This window comes from Mustela nivalis (genome assembly GCF_964662115.1).
Source record: "Mustela nivalis genome assembly, chromosome: 9".
NCBI classification, from domain to species: Eukaryota; Metazoa; Chordata; class Mammalia; order Carnivora; family Mustelidae; genus Mustela; species Mustela nivalis.
In genome coordinates, this window is record NC_139028.1 from 64396169 (window position 1) to 64417714 (window position 21546).

Below are 21546 nucleotides of genomic sequence, written 5' to 3' on the forward strand. Positions count from 1 at the left end.
TTCTTTAATTTAATATTGCAATGTAGTATGCATTTTTCTAAGTCTGTATATTTTGAAGTGGGGAGGAAAAGCATATGTTGTCAAGTCACTTCCCCTTTAAGCCCTTCAGTGGCCTACCTTCTCTCCCACAGTTCTTCCCCTTACACTCTCAGCTCCAGTGCTACTTTCTTCAGGTGAAGCTCTGTGCCCCTTTGCCTCTAGGATTTGTGAATACATTGAGTCCTCCCACTTCACCACCCAGATCTGGCTATGCATCCTTCCAAGTCTTAGGATCCTTAAATACCACATCCTCCGGGAGGCCTTTCCTGATCTCCTCCCTTGGTTTCCCACTGTACATGGTTGTTGTTTTTCTTCTTCTCTTTAAGGGTTGATTTATTTATTTGACAGAGCATGTGTGTTCAAGCAGGGGGAGTGGCAGAGAGAGGGAAAAGCAGGCTCCCCACTGAGCAGGGAGCCTGATGCGGGGCTTCATCCCAGGACCCTGGGTTCATGACCTGAGCTGAAGGCAGATACTTAACCAACCGAGCCACCCAGCTGCCCCAGTACTTCCTCCATCATAGCCTTTACCACACATTACTATAATTTCATGCTTATTCTTGATATTCCCAGAAGACCATAAGTTCCATGAGGTTGCAGACCATTGCACAGTAGAACAGTGATTACAACACTGTTGTAAGAATTTAATAAGTAATTGCGGAATAAGTAATTCTGTATTTTGTGGTTGTGGAAACCTAGCCTTAAGAGAGGTGTTAGATAACTTGATCAGAGTCACTCAGCTAGTCAGTTTCAGAGCTTTCCTTGTCTTTTACACTGGCAGAGTTTACCTTCTTTCCCCTGTACCACTCACATGAGTAGAAGCAGCTCCAGTCCCCAAACATGCTTCAGAATCTGAGTCTCGACTTCCTTTGCCTTTCCAGCTTTTGACACTTTCTGTCTTTCTGATTTCTTCCAGTGTGGTGCAGATCCTGCTTGCTGCTGGTGCTGACCCAAACCTTGGGGATGATTTCAGCAGTGTTTATAAGACTGCCAAGGAGCAGGGAATCCATTCTTTGGAAGGTAAGCACAGAATCCCCTGCTGTTCTGAGCACTCTTTTCCCTTTGGCTTCTAGGTAGCCTTGCTCTTGTGCCCACTCTCCCAGCAGCTCAGAGTGAGAGCCTGCAAGTCCCTCATCCTCTGGGAACTCATGGATAACGCAGAAAGCTTAGAACACGTGCCCTTCACAGTCCCCTCTGGCTCTATCATTTATGTCCCTTCTGGAGTCTTAGGGAATAAGATAGAGGCCTGACTTCATGACCAGAGCAGGGAGTGGGGGATACCTTTCACTTGGTGTTCTCCTGATAGTACTTCACCCCAGAGTCTCAGGTGAGTGGATATTGGAGCAGGTTTCCATAAAATAATTAAGGCAACTGCATGGAATGTGGCTTTGTTCCTCTTCTACTTCCTGCAGACTTAACCTATCCCATCCCTGTCCCAGAACTAGAAAGCAGCCTCACTGGTTTCCTCTGCCTAAGAGGTCCCTCAATACCACTCTGAATACTGCTTTTTCCCCCTTCTATATGCAGAATGCAATCCTATCTCTGGGACCGGCCCCTCGATTTACCATTATGACCCAGGACAAAAAGTGGACCTTCTCTGTGCCTTGATGTTTATGCTTATAAAATGGGGTGGGCATCTGTGACTCCTGAGGGTGTTAATGTGGGTTGTTTGGACTTCAGAAGAAAGAGGCGGTGTGCACCTGTATCAGGGTTCAGTCACGAGTCTGTCAGAGCATACTCAGGCAATCGGTCTTTGTTACTTCTTCTGGGGAGTAGTTCTTCAGAAGTGAGGTGTAGAAGAGGATAGGTTGCTTTGGCTATAAACAGCAATGAATATTTATTTTACTTTTGAGCTTTTGCTGATTCATGCTGACCCCTCTGCCTGTCCATTATCCTGTGTCACTCACAGAAGCTGAGATACCCCTGTTTCCATCAATAGGGGAGCTGAGAAGTACTGCTCTAGGGTTGGCAGTGATGCCCAGAGGGCAGACAGTCATGCCGACTGCCTAACTGTCAGAACACTGAAGGGAGGTTTGGTGAGGCGAGCAGTGCGCTTGGTCCCCAGAGCGGTCAGTGAGGCTGCCAGACTGACGTAGCTGTGGTAGCCCAGGGCAAAGCTGTTGTTGCTGCCCCAGTGAGGTTTCTCAGATCAGCAGCACGAAGGCGGTGTCAAGAGCGTCAGAGCATTGCTGCCCGGGGGAAGTGTGGAGTAGCCCTCCCCCTACCTCTCTACTTCTCTAAAACTGCTCCTTCTGTCAAGCTCCACTTCTGTAGCTGGATCCTCCGCGAAGCCTTTACTGTCCTTGGCAATAATTGCAACCTGCCCTCAGCTGCTCTTTTGAATGTTCTCTAAATCTTGGCCTTTTATATGGTTATTTGAGCTTTCATCTGCCCATATGTCTTTCCTTTCCTCCTCAGCTGACAGCTCCACGTGCAGGCCATGACCTATGCTTCCTTGGATTCCCCACTGAGCTGGAGGAATTATGTTCACTTTATGTTTCAGAGGAAAATTTCATGAGTGAAACTTGCCCTGTGTGGCGACACCTCTTGGCTGTTCTCTTCTCACTCGAACACAGCATTACTGTCCTCAGCTTGGTCTTGTGTCTAGGTGCTCTCACAAAAAAGCAAAGGGGAGTGTTTTCTGAGGGGGCAGAGCCAGGTGGAAGGGAAGGGATTATTTGAGTGCCTTATCATCTGCTCTCAGGATCCCAGCAGGGCTCAGACACTATTTTTGATTTCATAGAATCCCAGGGCTGTGAAGCCATGGAGGCCAACCTTTGCTGCCACACCAGTTGCTACCCCTGCACCTAAGTTTTATATCTTTGTTCTCTCCAGATTGATGCTCATATTCAACATTCTAGATCAGTAGTCAGCAAACTTTTTCTGGAAAAAGCTGCTTAGTGGCTTTTAAGCTTGGTGAGCCACCTGGTCTGAATTGTGAGTGCTCAGCTTGGCCGCTGTAGTGCCGATGCAGCTATAGACACACAACACATGTACGTGGGTATGGACCAGTAAAACTTTTTAATTTGCAAAAACAGGCAGCAGGTTGGATTTGGCCCGTAGGCTGTATTTGCTGACCCTGTTGTAGGTATTTTCTTTTTTCTTTCTTTCCATCCTTTTTTTCCCTTCTTTTCTGTCAGCCTCCTCTTAACTTTATTTTAACTCTTAAACTAGCTAGCCTATATTCTAGATAGGTAGGTAGATAGACAACAAAAATATTGGAAAAGGCTATTATATTCCTTATAAAATAAGATAAAAATATTAAGTATCTCTTCTTATTTTGTATGATCTGTGAATTTAGTGAGTAAGCTTTCTGTGGATTCGTATATTTACTGATGACATTCCTACCTAGCAGACACTGTTCTAGGCATTGGTGAGTTAGACAGGCAAGATCCCTGCCATCATGTGCTTTATGTGTTAGTCTTTGGTTTATGAGACTGAGGACCTTCAGATGTAGTCTTTGGTTTAAATGTTTGTAAGGACTCAGTTCAGTATGGAGCCTTGGAGCATGTAATCATGACAATTTTGAAGCATTACTCAACATTCACAACTGTGTCCACCAAACTTCACTTTTTTCTATCCTCCATTTCTCATGTTGTCCACAGAATTTTAAGAGATTTTCTTAGATTTCTTGCTAAAATAAAAATGTGTTTAGCATTTGTTGTAATTTTTTTTGCCCAATAACCCTTTCACCCAAAGACACTAAGTTATTCTGACATGGTCTTGTCATGTCCTTAGCGAGCCCATACTGATACCCAGTAATTACCTAAGGGTTTAAGAACCATTAAAAAAAAACACATTCTAGAATTTTATCAGAATCATTGATGAACTCACTCTTTAGCTTGCAGGATATGCCTGGCTCTGCATCTTTTTGTTGTTGTTCTAAGGGTTTTTTTGTTTTTGTTTTTGTTTTGTTAAATTCCAGACTGCATTGCCTGCCGCAGTTTCTGGCAGCTTATCTAATTTTCCCTGGCATATCAGTTTGGATTTTCTCTGCCCTCCCAACTTCATATGCTCTAGGCCCTGAAAAGTAACCGTTCTTTAGAATCATCCCAGGGATCTCTTCTCTCCTTACTAAGCCTTTAGCTCCTTCTTAACCAGATCGATCGATCAATCGATCGATTTCTTTCTTTCTTCCTTTTTTCCTTTCTTTCTTTTATTTAAAGATACCTCGTTCTTTTATCCATTCAACCTGTATCTGTTACCTACTCTATCCTATTTCTGGGTCATTCTCATTGGTGAAGTAGACAGGAACAAAAGAACCTTGTGATTCTTTAGATGGGACAGACTTTCTCACAGGAAGTTACCTGACGTATAGGATGTGTGAGGAGAGTAGAAAAGAGCAAGAGTGCTAGCCTTTTGCCCAGAGTGTGTCTAGGTAAATTCAAAGGGAAGTCACAGGCTTAGTTGGACAGTCCTTCACTATTGCAGCAGAATCCATCAAATTTACTAAATTTCTTTTTTTTTTTTTTTTTAAAGATTTTATTCATTTATTTGACAGACAGAGATCACAAGCAGCAGAGAGGCAGGCAGAGAGAGAGGAGGAAGCAGGCTCCCTTCCAAGCAGAGAGCCCGATACGGGACTCGATCCCAGGACCCTGGGACCATGACCTGAGCTGAAGGCAGAGGCTTAACCACTGAGCCACCCAGGTGCCCTTTACTAAATTTCTAGTAGATATTTCTGTGGCCCTTTGTACTGTGCTAAGTACTGAAAGGAAGTGGTAAGTTGTCGTTTGTGACCTTGCCAGGCCCTCTAAACCCCAGTAATACATCCCTTTTCTACCTTATCAGTATTGTGAACATCAAGAGATAAAGCATATGATGTGTGAATTGTAAAGTGCTCTGCAGTTGTAATTGCTTATTAGTTTTATTTCTTTATAATTCAGCATGCATTTACTGAGTGTCAGGCACACTGCCAGATGCTGGGAATGTAGAAATGAATATACATGATCTAGGCCCTCAACAGTGTTCCCAGTTAAGTGAGAAGACAGACCTATGAACAAGGCATCACAGTACAGAGTGATAATGCAAAGGTAGATGTACAATGAATGGAGATAGCACTGGCATAGGCAATGATAAGCGCTACCTGAGGGCAGACTGCTGTCTGGGAAGGGGCATAGTGTGAATGACTTTGAATAGGGTCTTAAGGAAGAGTGGGAGATTGCCTGGCAGACTAAGAGGTATGGATCTTCTGGGTAGAAGGGACAACACATGAAGAGACGTGGGATGGGTGGGTGACAGCAAGGACTCATCTGCCTCAGTGTTGAGAATAGCAAGAAGCGAGACTAGAGAGGGAAGCAGGGTTCTGCATGAGAGGGACATTGTAGGACAGTTGTAGGGTGCTCACACTGTTTTCCGAAGGTCCTTGAAGGATTTTAAGAAAGGAGATGCTTGGTTTACATTTGCAATTTAAATGAATCATTTGGATGGGGTGAGGGATGAAATTGGAGGAGAGAGATTAGCAATGGCTCTTTGACCTTTAGGGGATGATGGCCTCCTTTGAGAATTGGATGAGAAGCTATGCTCCTCTCCCCCAAAATGTACTTAAAATTTCTGGGGATTCCTAAAAGTGATATTTGGAAACGGAGAAAGTAGATGTTTAAAAAATATATTAAGAGGCTGAATTCTTAGCTGAATGTAGGAATTGATGGAAAAGGAGGCATCCGTGGTGACATCCCGATTTCTGATTTGGGTGAACAGTTGGATGTGTGGGTCTGGAGTTCAAAGGAGAAGTCTGGCAGGAGATAGGGATCTAGGAGTCACCAGCGTTTGCTTGGTAGTGACTACAGTGGATGTGACTAAAATTGTCCAAGGAAAAGAGTGAAGGTAAGAGGTGAGGGGACAATCTCCTCACTCAGGGTACAGCATCTAAGGTGTGAAGAAGAAAGAGGATCCAAACAGGAGTGCCAAAAGCATTGGAGAAATTGCCTTCTTTTCTTTCAGAGAGGTTCTTTCTGTTTTACCTGCTTAGAACAGGCACAGTCTAGAAAGGAAAGAAACTTCTGCAACCCCCTTTTTGAGACTTTGTCATCGGTTGCCCCGTTCCTAGCAAAACCCTTCTATTTTATATATGGCCATTGCTCCTTAGCAAGAAGACTGCTCTGCTAGGCATATTACAATATTCCCCACCCTCATCAAGGTAGGTGTTTCTGGGCAGAGGGCAGGTCTGCTAATGCAAGTGATGCGAGAGTGCCCAACATAGAAACCAGGTTGGCCTGACTGTTCTGTCCATTCTCTTCAGCCATTAAGAGTGGCATCTTCAGAGGTATGATGGTGTCCTGGAGAGAGGTCAGGCTTTAGTGCTAGGCAGTTATCTAAGCTCTGTTTGCCTAAGTTCTGTAACTTACTAGCTATGTGTTCTTGAGCCAGTAGTTAAGGTTTTAGAATTTCCGTTTTCTCCTCTATAACATAGGGATAACAATACCCATCTTACAGGGTTGTTAGGAAGACTAGAGATAAGTAAAGCATCATGTGAAGGATGATATTTGATGAAGAACTTCTCTACAGAGGTGGGTTTGACTCCGTGTAAAGCTGCCTTGGAGGTACTGAGCAACTCATTACTCCAGGGGCATTGACAGAGACTGGCTGTCTGCCCATCAGGGATTGTGTACAGGGGATTCTTGCCCTGGGTCTTTGGGTAATATGGCTTCTAAAGGACCCTATCAGCCGTGTGATTTCTAAGGTCTAGAAGCTCTAGGCTCATCATCAGAACAAGTGATGTACTTATAAGTGGGATTTGAGCTGAGCTTTGGAGGGCAGAAAGAAAGTGGGAAAAGAAAAGCTGTTCTAAGCAGGGAACACAGCTTGAGCAAAGGCACATAGAGGGGACATATGTGGAAAGGGGAGCATGGAGATCACTGCTGCTTCTCTACCAACTCACTCCCTGATATTGACCACATTCCATTCAGTGCCTTGATCCCCATCCATGCCCACTCCAGGAGAGTTCCACTTGTGGCTGGCAGATGGGTGGTGGGTCCCAATCCTCAGGTGGAGGAGACAGTAAATTAATGGTAACAGTAAACAAGTCATCCAGCCAGAGATGCCGCAGGGTGCTTGTAAGTAACTGTTATAAACATTGGGTGTCTCAGGCTGTCAGAAATGCAAGCGAGCACTCTGAGCGCCTCTTATATGTACAATTAAAACAATAAAACACGGCAGAAACATGGTCAGAACAGGATATAAATCAGCTTCTCTTCTCAGCTTCAAATCGTGGCTGAATAAAGATGAGTCGTGTAGAAGCTGGGTTGGCGTAGGACCCTTCTGGGGCTAGAGGGTCTGACTTGCCAGGCTCTACCTCCCAAGGCCAACCCCAACAGTCTGGGTGGTCCCCTGCCCACAGCTCCATGGGCTGCAGTTTCTGGCCTGCTGTAGCTGACCTCCCCATCTCTGTGTCTTCAGATGGGGGACAGGACGGTGCAAGCTGGCGCATCACAAACCAGTGGACAAGTGCCCTGGAGTTCAGGAGATGGCTAGGAGTCCCCACTGGCGGTAATGCAACAGCTCTCTAATATTTCTCCCCTTCCCCAGGACATGCCAGGGAGTGGTCTCATCCTGGTTCATCTCTTTAGTAGAAGTTAACCACCCAGCACCCACCGTGTGCCCAGCCCTACCTAGGGAGAGCAGACAAAATGTATGCCCTCAGAGAGCATAAATTTAAGTGGAAGTAATTATGCACCCAATGACATAAGAATCACCTAGAGAGCTTGTTAAAACACGGAGTCCTGGGTCCTACCCCCAGAGATTCTGATTCAGTGACTCTGGGATGGGAACTGAGATTTTGCATTTCTCACAGCTCTCCATTGTTTGAGTAGCATGATCTAGACCACAGATGTTAGTTCTGGCTTTGGGCTTGAACTGCTTTTTAAAAACTCATCTGGGCCTTTTCCCTGGAAGAGACCTTATTTTGCCACTTTAATTTCACTCCTAGTGAGGCTGAGTGCTTATGCCACGGTACTATGGGTATTACAGGACACATAATAACTATAACACCTGCAGCAATTTTCTTCACCTTTCAGCGGTCCTGTCTCCTTATTTATAAAATAAAGGTTACCAGTTTGTTTCCTGGAACTAACTGAACATAATAATATAAGCAAATAAATAAATAAATAAATAAAGGTTATCAGAAGAGTTAGAGATAGCATATTTGTCCCTAACCTAAAACCTAGAACACAGAAGGAATCCCACTAATGTAAATTTCTGGTTTTCTGTACTCTCATAGAACTTTACCCAAACTCTTCAACATAGCCTTCCAAATGCTTTTCAGGGGTAGCAAACTGTTGTCTCTAGAGAGCCAAACATTATTAAGAGTCTGAGGAGTGGCTTAGCCGTCACCGAACCGTGTGACTTTGGGCATTTCTCTTTATTTCTCTGAGACTTGATTTTTCTCATCTGTAGGGAAGAATATTTCCTCCACCACTGGCTTATTAGAAAGATCAGATTGAAGTACTTATGAAAACACTTGAGAAAATATAAGCCATCATGAAATGTGTAAGGTACTAGCAAGAAAAGTTATTAATAGTAATAACAAAGATTGAAGACTTGACCAAGACAGTACTTGACAAGTGTTCAGTCAGAGGTACAGATAACAGAGGACTATCAAGAGCTCAGAGAAGAGAATCTCTGGTTGAAGCAGTCAAGGAAATAAAATGGTATCTGAGCCTCAGAATAAAAAGTTTTATGGAGGGCCTGAAAGTGGGTACAGTTGGGCATAAAGGGGTGTGTTATATCCCAAAAACTGGGAAACAGAGAAATGTGTGTCAGGCTGCAAAGTGAACTTGTTAAAATGAAGCTTCTACAGAGCAGATTTATTTTGAGAAGTAGTGAACAGTAAAGATGCTGAGTTCGTGCACTAGGGCCAGATCAAGATGCTGGGACTTTGTCCTTTAGACAGAGAGGGGCTTTGAAGGTTCTAGAGGAAAGGGCACTGCAGGAACGGATCCTTTCCAAGGTGGAGAAGCAGGAGAGGTGGTCACAGAATGGCGATGATAAGACCAGTGCAGCAGCAGGTAACATGGACTGATAACGGTGTGCCACAGCACCCTGTGATGCAGGCACTCAAGGAAACTGAGGCAGAGAGATGTAGCCAAATGCCAGCAGAGCTATCCTCTGCTCTTATGCAGAACCCAGCAACCGTGGCACTCTGTATGTACCAGGACCTCTGCTCGTCCAGAGTCTTAGAAGGCTTGGGAATCTGCCAAGCCAAAAGTTGTTGGGGCAAGTTATTACTTTTAATGTCCCTGCGTCTTCCTCATCATTGTCACAGCCTTGTTGCACCTCCAGGGCCAGTGGTTCTATGTCTCATTTCTCAGCAGTGCCAGCTGCTGTAGTCACCAAGATGGACAGTACACTGTCAATCCATCATGCCTGTTAACCAACTTCAAGGTGAAGTGTATCAGCCAGTTAGGTTAATTGTTTCTCTCCTTTTAGCTTTCTAAGCCCATATATATATGTTTATATATGTTTGACTAGGAGAAGGAGATAGACTAGTTGACATGTTTTATTAAAAAGAATAAATTTGATACATTTATAAAAATAAAGAAAAGTAGGATGGGGTGGTGAAGAACTAGTCCTTTGATTTTTAACTGATTTACATATTTTGTGTATAAATATTTTTTCATCAAAAGTTCCAAATCAGGGATGGGTCCCACACACCACACAAAATATATTAGAGACATTTATATGGATAGCAGGAAGGGAGACAGAGGGCTGAAATTTTCCAGGCACCCAGTGATTGATGGGGGCTGAGGCTCCCCCTGACGCTTTATTGAGTTTCCGATGATTATCTCTCGCTGAGACATTTTTTACAGATGACGGTCGAGCTGTCACAATGGACCATGGGGGAAAAAAAAACAACAATAATAACACTTTAATCTTTTTACTGCACTGCTCCCTAGTATCTCAGATTCATCTTCCCTGACGCACGCAGTTCATTATTCTGCCCCTCCCTGGATGGGAAATAAAGGAAAATAAATATATATGTAGACACACTTACCCACATACATACACACACACAGACTGGATATAAAAGAGACCACCTCAGAACAGAGAGAGGCAGAATTTATTGTTCTTTTTGCAAGTGTTGAGGTTTATTAGTAGAGATGCTGGGTTGGCTTGGAATTGGCTATTAATTACAGCATTTTGTATTTGTTTTTTATTGCAAGTTTTTAACATTTTGAAGAAAAGACAGAGGAGAGGCAAGCAGGTGTAGAGATGGGGAGCACAGAGGGACTGAGTTTGGCCAACCAGGAAGCATAACTGGCTGAAAGGCAGAGAGGGCAGGCTCCTCTTGTCACCAGCCCTACCTGGAGGGTCCCTGGCGCTGAAAGATGGGATGTTTTGGTTGGGACAGGGGCACAACAGGGGCAGTGGGGAGAAGTTAAGCTCAGAGTAACAATAGGTCACCTCAGAGGGGCTCTAAATAGCTATGACATGTTACTGTTGTGAGAGTTAGAAGAGATGGGAAGAAGCGGACAATCAAACAGTGTTGCTGGGCCTGCAGACAGCAGAGTAACACTTTCTTAAGAGGTTGTCCCACTCTTTGAATTTGATGGTGTGAAGGTGACACGTGGGCTTTGGAAACCTCCACCTGAGTCTGTGGTCCATGAAGACCTGCCTGGCTCAGTTGGTGGAGCATGCAGCTCTTAATCTTAGGGTTGTAGTTTGAGCCTCACTTTAGATGTAGAGATTACCTAAAATAAAACATTTTTTAAAAAGGGGTGGGGGGAGGGTCCTGGGCCAGAAAGGATGCCACACTGTCTAGCATCACAGGCATGGTCAACAACCTGTCTTCTTAAAGCTCCAACCTTCCCACTCTCCCCCTTCTCTTTCATGGGGATGAGAGAAGATGAGTTTGGGGTTCTTAGGGGAAGGCTGCCCTTTATGTGACTTCAGTAGAGTAAGTGCTGACCCAGTCTTCCCTTTAATTCTTCATACCTTTTATGAGCTCCTACTAGAAGCTAATAAAGAGATAAACAGAGTTCTGTTCTTAAGGAGAAATTTTCCAGTCCATGGGCAAAGAACGTGGTGTCTGTGAGAACCATCTGTAAGTGGGGTCTTTTTCCCTCCATAGGCCAGCCTAGATGGCCGTGAGTGCCTTCCCTGTAGGAAGGATAAAAAGATTTCTAAGACACAGGATCTATCCTTCAGGAACCCATCTTCTTCTTGGGGAGACAAGCTTACCATCTACTCACTAAGAAGTATTTATTGAGCACCTGCCATGTTCAGGAACATACACATGAGGCAATCTGCAAACCCATAAGACTTAAGAGAATGTTAACTAATTTGATGTTAACTAGATATTACTTGAATGCATAGAAGACAGGGAGATCAGTGAAAATCAAACTGCTTGAGTTATAAAGAATAGGTAACTTGTAGATAAAAGGAATAATGAAGTCATGTAATCACATAAAGAAATGAGTACAGTCCTTGGAGTTAAACCGAGCAGCTCGGTCATTGAGTATCAGTGTCCTGAAACAAGCTACATACTTCTGTAGGTCATGGTTTCTTCATTAATTAAGTAGGACTAGTAATAACAATAAAAATAATAACCTAGTATGATTCTTGGGAGGAAAACAGTTGTAAAGTTCCCAGCACAGAACCTAGCACATAGTAAGTGCTCAATAAATGGAGGCTATTATTTTCTTACTTCTCCAAGAGTTATATACTTATTAATCCAAGTATTGGAGAAAGACTCTTAGTCCTAGGATATTAGGCATCAAGACTCCCCTATTACCTTCCACTGAGGATGAAATGGGCTCCCTGCAATGAGCCTGACGTAGTCTCTAGGCTAGTGTGAGAAGATCCTGGCCAGAGTGTGAGTGTCGCCTCAGAAAGAGGAAAGGGCACAATAATAAATGTTTTACCATTATTGAGTACCTACTGCATGCCAGGCAGTGTGCTCACCTCCTTATGTACATTTTTTTAATATAATAGCTTTGTTGAGATTTAATTCACATAGTCAGTCATTTAAAGTGTGTAAGTTGGGGCTGGGTGGCTCAGTCAGAGTACTCAGTATCACTGAGATACTCACTGAGTATCTCAGTGGCTCAGTCAGATACTCAATCAGAGTATCTGACTCTTGATTTTGGCTCAGGTTGTAATCTCAGGATCCTGAGTTCGAGCCCTGCGTCCGGCTCCATGCTCAGCTGGGAGTTTGCTTGATTCTCTCTCTCCCTCTCCCCCTCCCCCCACTCATACTCATGTGTGCATGCGTTTATAGTATATTCACAAGGGTTGTGCATCCATCACCACAGTCAATTTTAGAACATTTTTATCAGTCCCTAAAGAAACCCCATTCCCCATTTCCTCTCAACTCCCCCTAACTTTAGACAGCCACTGATCTTTGTTTCTTTAAATTTTCATATTCTGGGCATTTCATATAAATGGAGTTACAATAGATGATCTTTTGGACTGACTGCTTTCACTTAGCATGTTTTCAAGGTTCATTCATGTTGTAACACCTACTAGTACTTCATTCCTTTTTCATAGCTGAATAATAGTTCATTAATGTATCTACCAAATTTCACATCTCCATCAGTTGAGGGATATTTGAGTTGTTTCTGTTCTATTCTATTATGAATAATACTGCTGTGAATGTTTGTGTACAAGTTTTTGTGTAGATATAATGATTTCAGTTTTCTTGACTTTATACCTAGCAGTGGAATTGTTTGGCCATAGGATAACTCTCTATTAACCTTTCGAGGAACTGCTAGACTGTTTTCCAAAGAAGCTGCACCATTATTTTACATTCCCACTAGCCATGTGTAAGGGGTCCAGTTTTTCTGCATCCTTAACCAGCTCTTGCTACTGCCTGTCTTTTTTACTTTGGCCATCGTGGTGGTTATGAAGTCGTTTCATGCTATGGTTTAAATTTGTGTTTCCCTGATGGCTAATGATTTTGACCATCTTTTCATGTGCCTTTTGGCCATTTGTACATCCATCTACTCAGATCCCTGGTCTATATTTTTTTAAAGATGTTATTTATTTATTTGACAGTCAGAGATCAGAAGTAGGCAGAGAGGCAGGCAGAGAGAGAGAGAGAGAAGAGGAAGCAGGCTCCCCGCCGAGCAGAGAGTCCGACGCAGGGCTCAATCCCAGGACCCTGGGATCATGACCTGAGCCGAAGGCAGCGGCTTTAACCCACTGAGCCACCCAGGTGCCCCAGCCTGGTCTATTTTTTAATTGGGTTTGCCATTGAGTCTTGCGAGGTAGGTGAGATTTGCAGATGAGGAAACATTCTCAGAGATGTTAAGTGTTTTGATCAATGTTGCACAGCGACTTTTGCTTCCCAGTCTGATTGACTCCAAACTCTTTTCTTTCTAAATCGCAGTGCTGCCTCCTGAGGACTCATGGTAGGATCACCAGGGTCTTCTTATGGGGGTTTTGACAGCAGGAAGAGAGGAGTTGAAAGTCTATTTGGAGACATTAACTCGGACTAGGTAGGAAAAGCCTCTGAAACTCAAACAGAGGAATATGGATGTATTACAGCTCCAGGACTGGAAAAATGGCCATTTCCTGTGCCCCTGACTATACCACATCATCTTTGATTTTCACAGTAAACCAGTTCATAGATATTAATGTTTCCATTTTACCAATGATGAATTTGAGGCCTGGAGGGATGAAGTAATTTTCCAGAGTCATCAGGATTAGAATTTGGTTCTCTCCAACTCAAAATTCTGAACTCTTTCCTGCCAGAGATATTTTATAAAAGATAGATTTTTTTCAGCATTATTTGAAGCATTTACAAGCTCTTGAGGCCATGGCCCAGCCCATGGAAAGTACTTAATTAATGGTTGGTGGATGAATGAGGAGATAGACCTTGAGTGTATGGTGAAAAAGGACCTAATTCCAACAGGGATTCTGTGGGGCAGAAGGATGTTTAAGTGAGATATTGGAGGTCTCATCCCAAGGCTTAGTGTCCTGGGGGCTTTGCTCTAAGCTTCTAAACATGAGGCTTGGGAAGAGTGTTCTGATGCCCAGACATCCTTGGCTTCCCGGGAGCAAGACAAGGCAGGTAGAGGTGGAATGGTTTAATCAGCCTTGCATCTTTCTTGTTTTTAGCACAAGAACATTAGAGGAAGGACACTCAGAGACCATCCAGTTTGGTGCATTCTGGTACATTCCTAAGCACTGCCTACTGAACATTGCTGAGATGGGGACCCAAGAATCAACAGTTTTTACAAGTTACCCAGGTGATTTTGTTCCCACTAAAGTTTGAGAACCATTGGTGTAGAAAAACTCTTCAACTTGAAAAATAGGGAGTCTGGGACACAGAGGGCTTGAAATGCATTCCAAGGTAGTTGAATGAGTTATTTTTTAGTCCAGGTCTCTCATCTCCTGATCTGTTGTTTTTGCTGTTCACCATGTTGCTTAATTCCTTAACAAAAAACTATTGTGTGCCCATAGCTTTCAGGATAGAATCCAAACCCCTCTGAGAGTCGGCCCTCTGCCTCCATGGGCAACCTCCTCTCTGCTCACAGCATCCTAGGTTCACTGAGAGACTCAGTTTCTTGAATGTACAGGTAGTGCAGTCTTTACCCCTGGCCTTTGCAAACACCACTTTCTTTCCTAGAACGTCTTTCTTCCCCTCTCTACCTGGCAAGATCCCCCTCATCCTCAAGACAGTTTATATCTTGAGGTAATGTGTGTGCCCTGTCTCTGCTGCCATCAGACTGTGAATGTGTGACTCTCATAGCGCCTGCTGTTCTGAGCTGCTCACTTGTGGTATGTTCATGAGCAGGCAGGTAGGTAAAGGCTCTCGTATGTTCATCGCTGAAGCTGTGTAAAATACGTGATACTGTATGAAATACATACAGAAAATGTTATCAACTAGTTACTGTCATCCACGAAGAGCCTAGGATCTAATTGGGGAGTCAGAGGGAAATTTTAATGCAAGAAACTATTATAAGAGATGTTGTTAGTAAAGAATTAACTGGTAAATGGGTACACATAATCAACACAGCAGGCATCCAGGGCAGAGCTGGGAGGAAAGGACTTCCTGGAAGAGGAGCCTTGGACAGGGCTTTAAAGAACAGGTAGGATTTGAAAAGAGAAAGAGGGATTTCCAGGCTGTGGAAGGAAATGAAGGGCCTTGTCTTCCCTGGGATTGGTCTCATGTGACTCCTCACAGGGCGTCTCCCTCTCGCTCCATCCTCTGCCCAAAGACAAACACAAGAGGCAGAGCTGACAGCGCCCATAGAGGCTGAGGTGGCGGTGGTTCCATCCCTGCTGGCAGGAGGGGGCTGTCTCAGGTAGTGAGGATTTAAAGAGGTAGTAGATACAGAATAGCCTGGAGGAAGCAGAGCCCAGAGGCTTCTTCCCTAAGACTCTTGATAAAAATTTAACCCAGATCCTGAGCTTCAAGCAAGGTCAGCCAACCCTGGTTTATGTGAGGCTTGAGCCTACAGGCACTGATAGAAGCTGGGCATGGAGAAGCATAGAAGCATGAGCCAGGAGGCCTCTGGATCTGGTTCTCTCCACTACCAATTAGCAGTGCAGGTTAGGCAGGCCACCCAGCCTTTTTACCTCTGTCTTCTAATCTGTTGAACAGAGAGAATGCTATCTGTTCTAAGTTGTCACAGGGTGAGGAAACAATCGCACTGATGTTGCACAGATGGAAGGGGCTGTTCTCACCCTTGTCATAGTAGTTGTAGAGGTTCTCTCTCATGGGGACATGCTCACATCTTTAAAGGCAAAAGGCGCTGCTGGACCCTCCGTGACATTAGACGGCACAAGTTCCTGGGAGTGGCACTCGTAATTAGGGTTGTCTTTCTTCTGCATAAGGCAGCAGTAATAAAGCTTTTGTTACCCAGAGACCACCCATCTTGACTCCTATACCTTTTTTCAAAGTCTCCCCCAGTGCTTAACCCAAGAGAGAGAGCAGCATTAGTCAATGTGGTGATGTTTAAAAAATACCTCTTATCAAAAAAAAAAAAACCTATTATCAGATTTGATTCTCATAATATTTAAATATTTAGTATTGCTCAAATTATTTCTTATCAAAACCCATTTTACAGATAGAAGAACTTAGTGGCAGAGCTTAGATTCAGGACTGTAAGACCCCCTTTACCTTAAATCAGTCTTTCTCACTGGGGAAGACAGTTGCTTTTTTTTGCAGTTTCAGCAGTGCTGGCAAGTGGCCAGGGCTGTGTGACAGGCTTCAGGGACTACTTTCACCTCTGCTGATTCCTTGGCCCTGCTGAGTCCAAGGGAATCCTGCAAAGAGCACATCGGGCACATGTGTTTGCGACAGCACCCAAGGCATAGACTTTGCAACGTCGAAAGGCAGAGGTGGAAGCAGGAGGATGACAGTGCAATGTGTTGGCCTTCTCCCTGTGGTCAGAGGGGCGGAGAGACGTGAATAGCTGGCTTAGAGGAGAAACAGGAACCTGAGCTCATCTTACCCTGTGCTAGAGACAGGCTGGTAAATGGCTTAGTTGGGAAGGGGTCAGTTCCCTGGCTGAGGATCAGCCGTAAACACGGGGCCTCAAAAGACCACCTTGGTGGACAGCTGGTAAACCAGTCTTGGGTGAGTCATTTTAGCTTCCATGGATTTATTTCCTTTTCCTCAGGGAGAGTGGGTGATGGTGCGTGCTGCACCTCTCCCCACACCTCCTTTCTGCCTTTAGCTACTTTTTTTGGATAGAGAATAATATGACCTCGAATGATCTGGGGGCTTCAGCAAGATCTTATGGGACAGGCTTCTCAAACTGGGTGATGTGAGGAAAAGAGCTTATTGCTAAGAGCACCAAATGGGCCTAGCTGACTTTGACTAGGTCGTAGCTCCCATGCTAACTGATTACAGTACCTTTCTTAACTTCAGTTTTCTCATCTGTAACATGATAATAACTTCTCCATCACAGGGTTAATCTAAAATAAATAAGGAAAGCAAACTGCTCTTTTACAGGTGATTGTAATGCACTACTCAGTCCCAAAGAATGTTCTGGGGAACACTAATACTGCAGGTTTTTAACAAGGACAAGGTAGAAAGAGGCTGCTGAACGGGAAGCTGCTGACTAACACCAAATTAAACAGCTGGTTCTTACTCAGCACTGTGCCTTTCAAAAAGAAAAGTATATGAAGGATTCCCCAAATGCAGCCACTTTTCACAGAGAGAATGCACTTTTGGAAGCACAAGACTAGACAGGAAGGGTAATAGCTGACATTTACTGAGAGGTATTGTATGCCAGGCACTGTTCCAAGCCCCTTTACTCACAATGTCTTGTCTAATCCTTACAACATCCCATAAGAGGCTACTGTTATCTCCATTTACCGATAAAGAAACTTGGCATAGAGAGGTTAGGTGATTTACCCAAGATTACAGTGAGTAAATTCAGAGCTGGGATCCAAACACCAGGGTCTGGCTCCTGAGATCACTTATATAACAGCCACACTCTAAAACGGGTAATCCTAGGAACTTATTTATGTGTTATGTATCTTATTAGCTAATTCAACAAGTATTTATGAAGCCCATATTTATGTCCAGACACGTACTGGCCACTGGGGATACAACTCTAAAGACAGTCACACTTTCCGCCCTCAGTGAGCATTTGGTCTGGTAGGGAACATAGTCAAGTAAACAGATGATTGCAACAGAATAGAGTCAGTACCGTAATTGGGAGATGTCTAAGGTGCTAGGGGAGCTCTTGGGAGGAACAACTGCCTCAGACTGAGGGAGAATCACTGCAGGAAGGGACTAAAGTGAATTGGAATTAGTCAACCAAAGGCATGGGAGAGGGGAAAACGTTCCAGGTAGTAGAATAGTATTTGCAAAACCTCAGAGGCAAGAAAGCACATTAGGAAGGGAGGGAATAGTGAGAGATGAGACCTCAGAGGTGTGCAGGAACCCTCTTCAGATACATTCCTTATTAGCTGGGCTATGACGTTGGCACCCTGCTGACATTTGTCCCTGAACCGAATAAGTCTAGCCGTATTCCTTAAGTTCATGTGCTTTTTATGGTAAGCACCCAGTGTACAGCTCTGTCATTGTGTTTACGAAACAGTCTTATAATTTGTCTGTTCCTGATGTTGCATTAGACTGTTAACTTCTTAAAGTCAAGAACCCTGTCTTCTTCATTAGTATGTCTCCAGAAGCTATCACTATGCAGTGATGCTCAGTAAATGTTGTTTGTTGAATGAATGATGTGTTTTCTTTGTAAAATGGATTATATCCTTCCTGCTTTCGTGAGCCAACTATCACTTTTCCTCAGGTGCATCATTATATCCAGCAGTTAATGTCCTATGTGGAGTTCAGTGGTGCCCTTAGGGGATTTTGGGGTGCTGTATTCTTGACTTCCTCTTTCAGCTTTTTGTGGTGCTGTCCTTTTCCCTTCCTGCCTAGCCAGGACTTGATTATAATCAATTTGCTGGATTCTGAAGCCTCCTCCCCAGCCTTGTTTGTTTCTCCTAATCTGCAGTGGGCTGGAAATAAGATCACTTACCATGATTTGATAAGACTGTTTGTGACTAAGAGTTAGTAATCTCTTGAGTTAGGCCCTGAAGAGCCTTTGTACTGCTGAAATGCAGATGCACATGGGGCTTGTATGTTAGCTACTCAGAGCTTCTTCCTGTTCTCCCTGCTCAGGAGAGGTCAGATTACACTCAGGGTTTGGAGGAGGTGTTCAGTCTGGAGAGCCTCTGCATGGTGGAGAAGAGCTGTTCTACCTTTGTGTGGCTAAACTACAGCAGTGTCTATTCTTCAGCTACACATTCCACCAACTTCATTTTGGCTAAACACTTGAAATGCTTCCACCTAAGCTAGCTTATCCAGAGGCTAGCTACAAAGCTCAGGCCGATCTCTATAAAGGCAAGTTCCACCAAGAGTGTGTTGTATCTTCATTTGAGCAGAGAAAGAAGAATGAGTAGGAACCAAGGCTGAGACCAGAATATCTGGGCTCTGGGCTCTGATTCCCTCATTTGCAAAAGTAGAGTGACAACATGATATGATGTAAACAAAAAGCATTCGGATTAGATCTGGGTTCTAATCCTCACTCAACCACTCACTCACTAGGTGACCTCTGTACCTCAATTTCCTCATCTGTACAATGGGAATTATAATACCTACTGTATCAGGTGGTTAGAAGAATTAAATAGATTGTGTGGAGTGACCGTGCCAGGCATAGAGTAGAAAAGGTCATTAGGTGACATCTGTTAGTATTAGGAAGAGACGTTATAGTCGTCTTGTTTGGGGGAACTTGTAAATAGGAAGTCCAGTTTCTCAGGAGGGAAATGCATAGACTCCATTCCATTATCACTTAGAAAAGAATGATTTAGAACTGGTATGGTGTGGGGCACGTGGGTACCTCAGTCAGTTAAGTGTCTGCTTTAGGCTCAGGACACAGTCCCAGGGTCCTAGGATTGAGCCCCGCATCAGGCTGCCTGAGCCTGCTTCTCCCTCTCCCTGTTGCTCCCCCTGCTTGTGCTCTTTCTCTGTAAAACGAATAAATAAAATCTTAAAAAAAAAAAAAAAAAAGAAAGAAAGAAAGAAATAGTATGGAACTTTTAACTACCTAGGCAAGGTTACCTCTTGACTAAATTATACCCTTTATCCAGTGGGAGTTAAGAGAAATCTGCCTTTTCAAACTCTGTGCCATGGGCTAGTGGGAGGGGAGTACAGGTACGTAGGACCCAAATTTTGCCCTCAACAAACTCAGCTCAGGAGGGAATATAAGACAGTAATTTCAATAATTTCTACATGAGGCAGAAAGAAACCCTGTCTATACAGGATAAATATTGTTCTATGGGTTCTCATCTCTAAGGCAGGGCCCCAGAGGTAGGGTAACCACCCAATTTATTGTCCAAACTGGGACTGTCCAGTATAGTAGGCATAAACCAGACCCATCCAGGGTGAACTGGGACATATGTGGTCATCCAGCCCAGAGGGTCCTATAAAATTGATGGAACTAGTTTTAGGTTCTTCTGTATTAAATTGGAGAGTCATGAATATTAGCACTAGAGTGAACTGGGGGGTTTTGGTTCTTTGACCATATGAAATGCTTATTCTTTTTTCCCATTTAATCTATATAACTCTATTTTTTTTTTTTACTTAAAGTCAATTAGCCAACATACAGAGTACATCATTAGTTTCAGCTATAGTGTTCAATAATTTGTCAGTTGCATATAATAATACCCAGTGCTCATCACATCACATGCCCTCCTTAATACAACTCTTTTTAAGTGGTGGGCTTATTGTCCATATTTTTTCAGTTGAGAAAACTGAGATTCAAGAGCAAGTACAACCACATGTGCCTTTGAACCCCTCTTTTCTTCCATAGCCTTGAGGTCATCAATCAATGAAAGTCTTTCTCTTTGTACTTATCCCCTTCCTTTTAGAATCTTTCCCTAATACTATAAACATGCTCAGGTCTCATATAGCCTTTAGAAAATCATCTCACCTACAGTTATTCTCTACGAACCATTTGGTGTCTGTCTTTCTTTTATCAACCAATCTCTGGGAGGACCAGCAGACACTTGCTACATTCATTGCCTCCTCCTTACATCTTGAACTCACTCTCCAATGGCTCTGTAAAAGGGAGACAATATAGAGATTGCCTAAAGTCATATATTCTTGGGTCAGACAAACCTACATTTATGCCACTGACTAGCTTTGCACTCTTGAATCAAAAACTCTTCTATAACCCTTAGTTCCTGTCTGTAAGTAGAATTATAGCACCACTGTCTAAGGACATTTGCAAGGATTTCATCTGGGATGAAATGCTTGTTGTTCTTACCTTCAAAAAAAAAAAAAATGTTCACAGCAGATTATTAAAGGTTAAAAAAATACAAAATTGCAATATAGTAAGCTCTAATTTTGAAGAACAGGTATGCATAAGAGATATATATGTGCTTTGTAGGATTGTGTGTAGGATATACATTCATGCTAGTATGTATATATGTTTAAGGAGAGAGAGACATATAACAATATTAAATGTAGTTTCCTGAGTTGTTGAGCTGATGATACCTTTTCTGCTTTGTACTATTTTGTGATTTCAAATGTGTAATAACTTTTAAAAATTAAAAAAGTTCTTTACAAAATAGTACTAAATACTCACTAGTTTATAAACATCTTTAAAATAGAGAGGTATGTTACTGTTCTGCTAGGAACGCCTTTTTCTCTCACCTGCTTACCATCCCCTAGCGAACCCCCAGCCTCCTTTCCTCACCTGGATAACTTCCCTTCCCCCTTCAAGACTCTTATCTTTTGGGATGCTCTCTTCATGCCCAAACTGAGCTAAGCTCCCCTCTGCCTTCTGTATCACCCTGTTACAACTCTAACATAGCCTTTATCTCAGATAGCACTTTATATATCTATTTTTGTCGTTTTCTTCATCAGATTGAGTCAGGGACCATATCTGATTCATTTCTGTGTCTCCAAATGAATCCTAACACATAACAGATGTCAGTAAACATTTATGAACTAACTGGCCTTGTTGTACCTCCTCTCACCCCTCCCCGATGGCCCAGCACATAGTAGGTGCATTATATGTTTAGTAAGCCGTGTTGATTGAGGGAGGG

General features: G+C 43.4%; 1 protein-coding gene across 3 annotated transcripts in view; it reads left to right on the plus strand.

Moving 5' to 3' along the window:
• Positions 1 to 21546, plus strand: part of CLPB (ClpB family mitochondrial disaggregase) — a 142212-nt gene that overhangs the window by 50561 nt on the left and 70105 nt on the right. For 2 of the 3 annotated variants that reach the window (XM_082749889.1, XM_082749891.1), the window contains 2 exons: positions 953 to 1056; positions 7435 to 7524. In XM_082749889.1, coding sequence (XP_082606015.1) covers positions 953 to 1056; positions 7435 to 7524 — 194 coding nt within the window. The remainder of the gene's footprint in view (positions 1 to 952; positions 1057 to 7434; positions 7525 to 21546) is intronic. The other variant, XM_082749890.1, reaches the window with a different exon arrangement.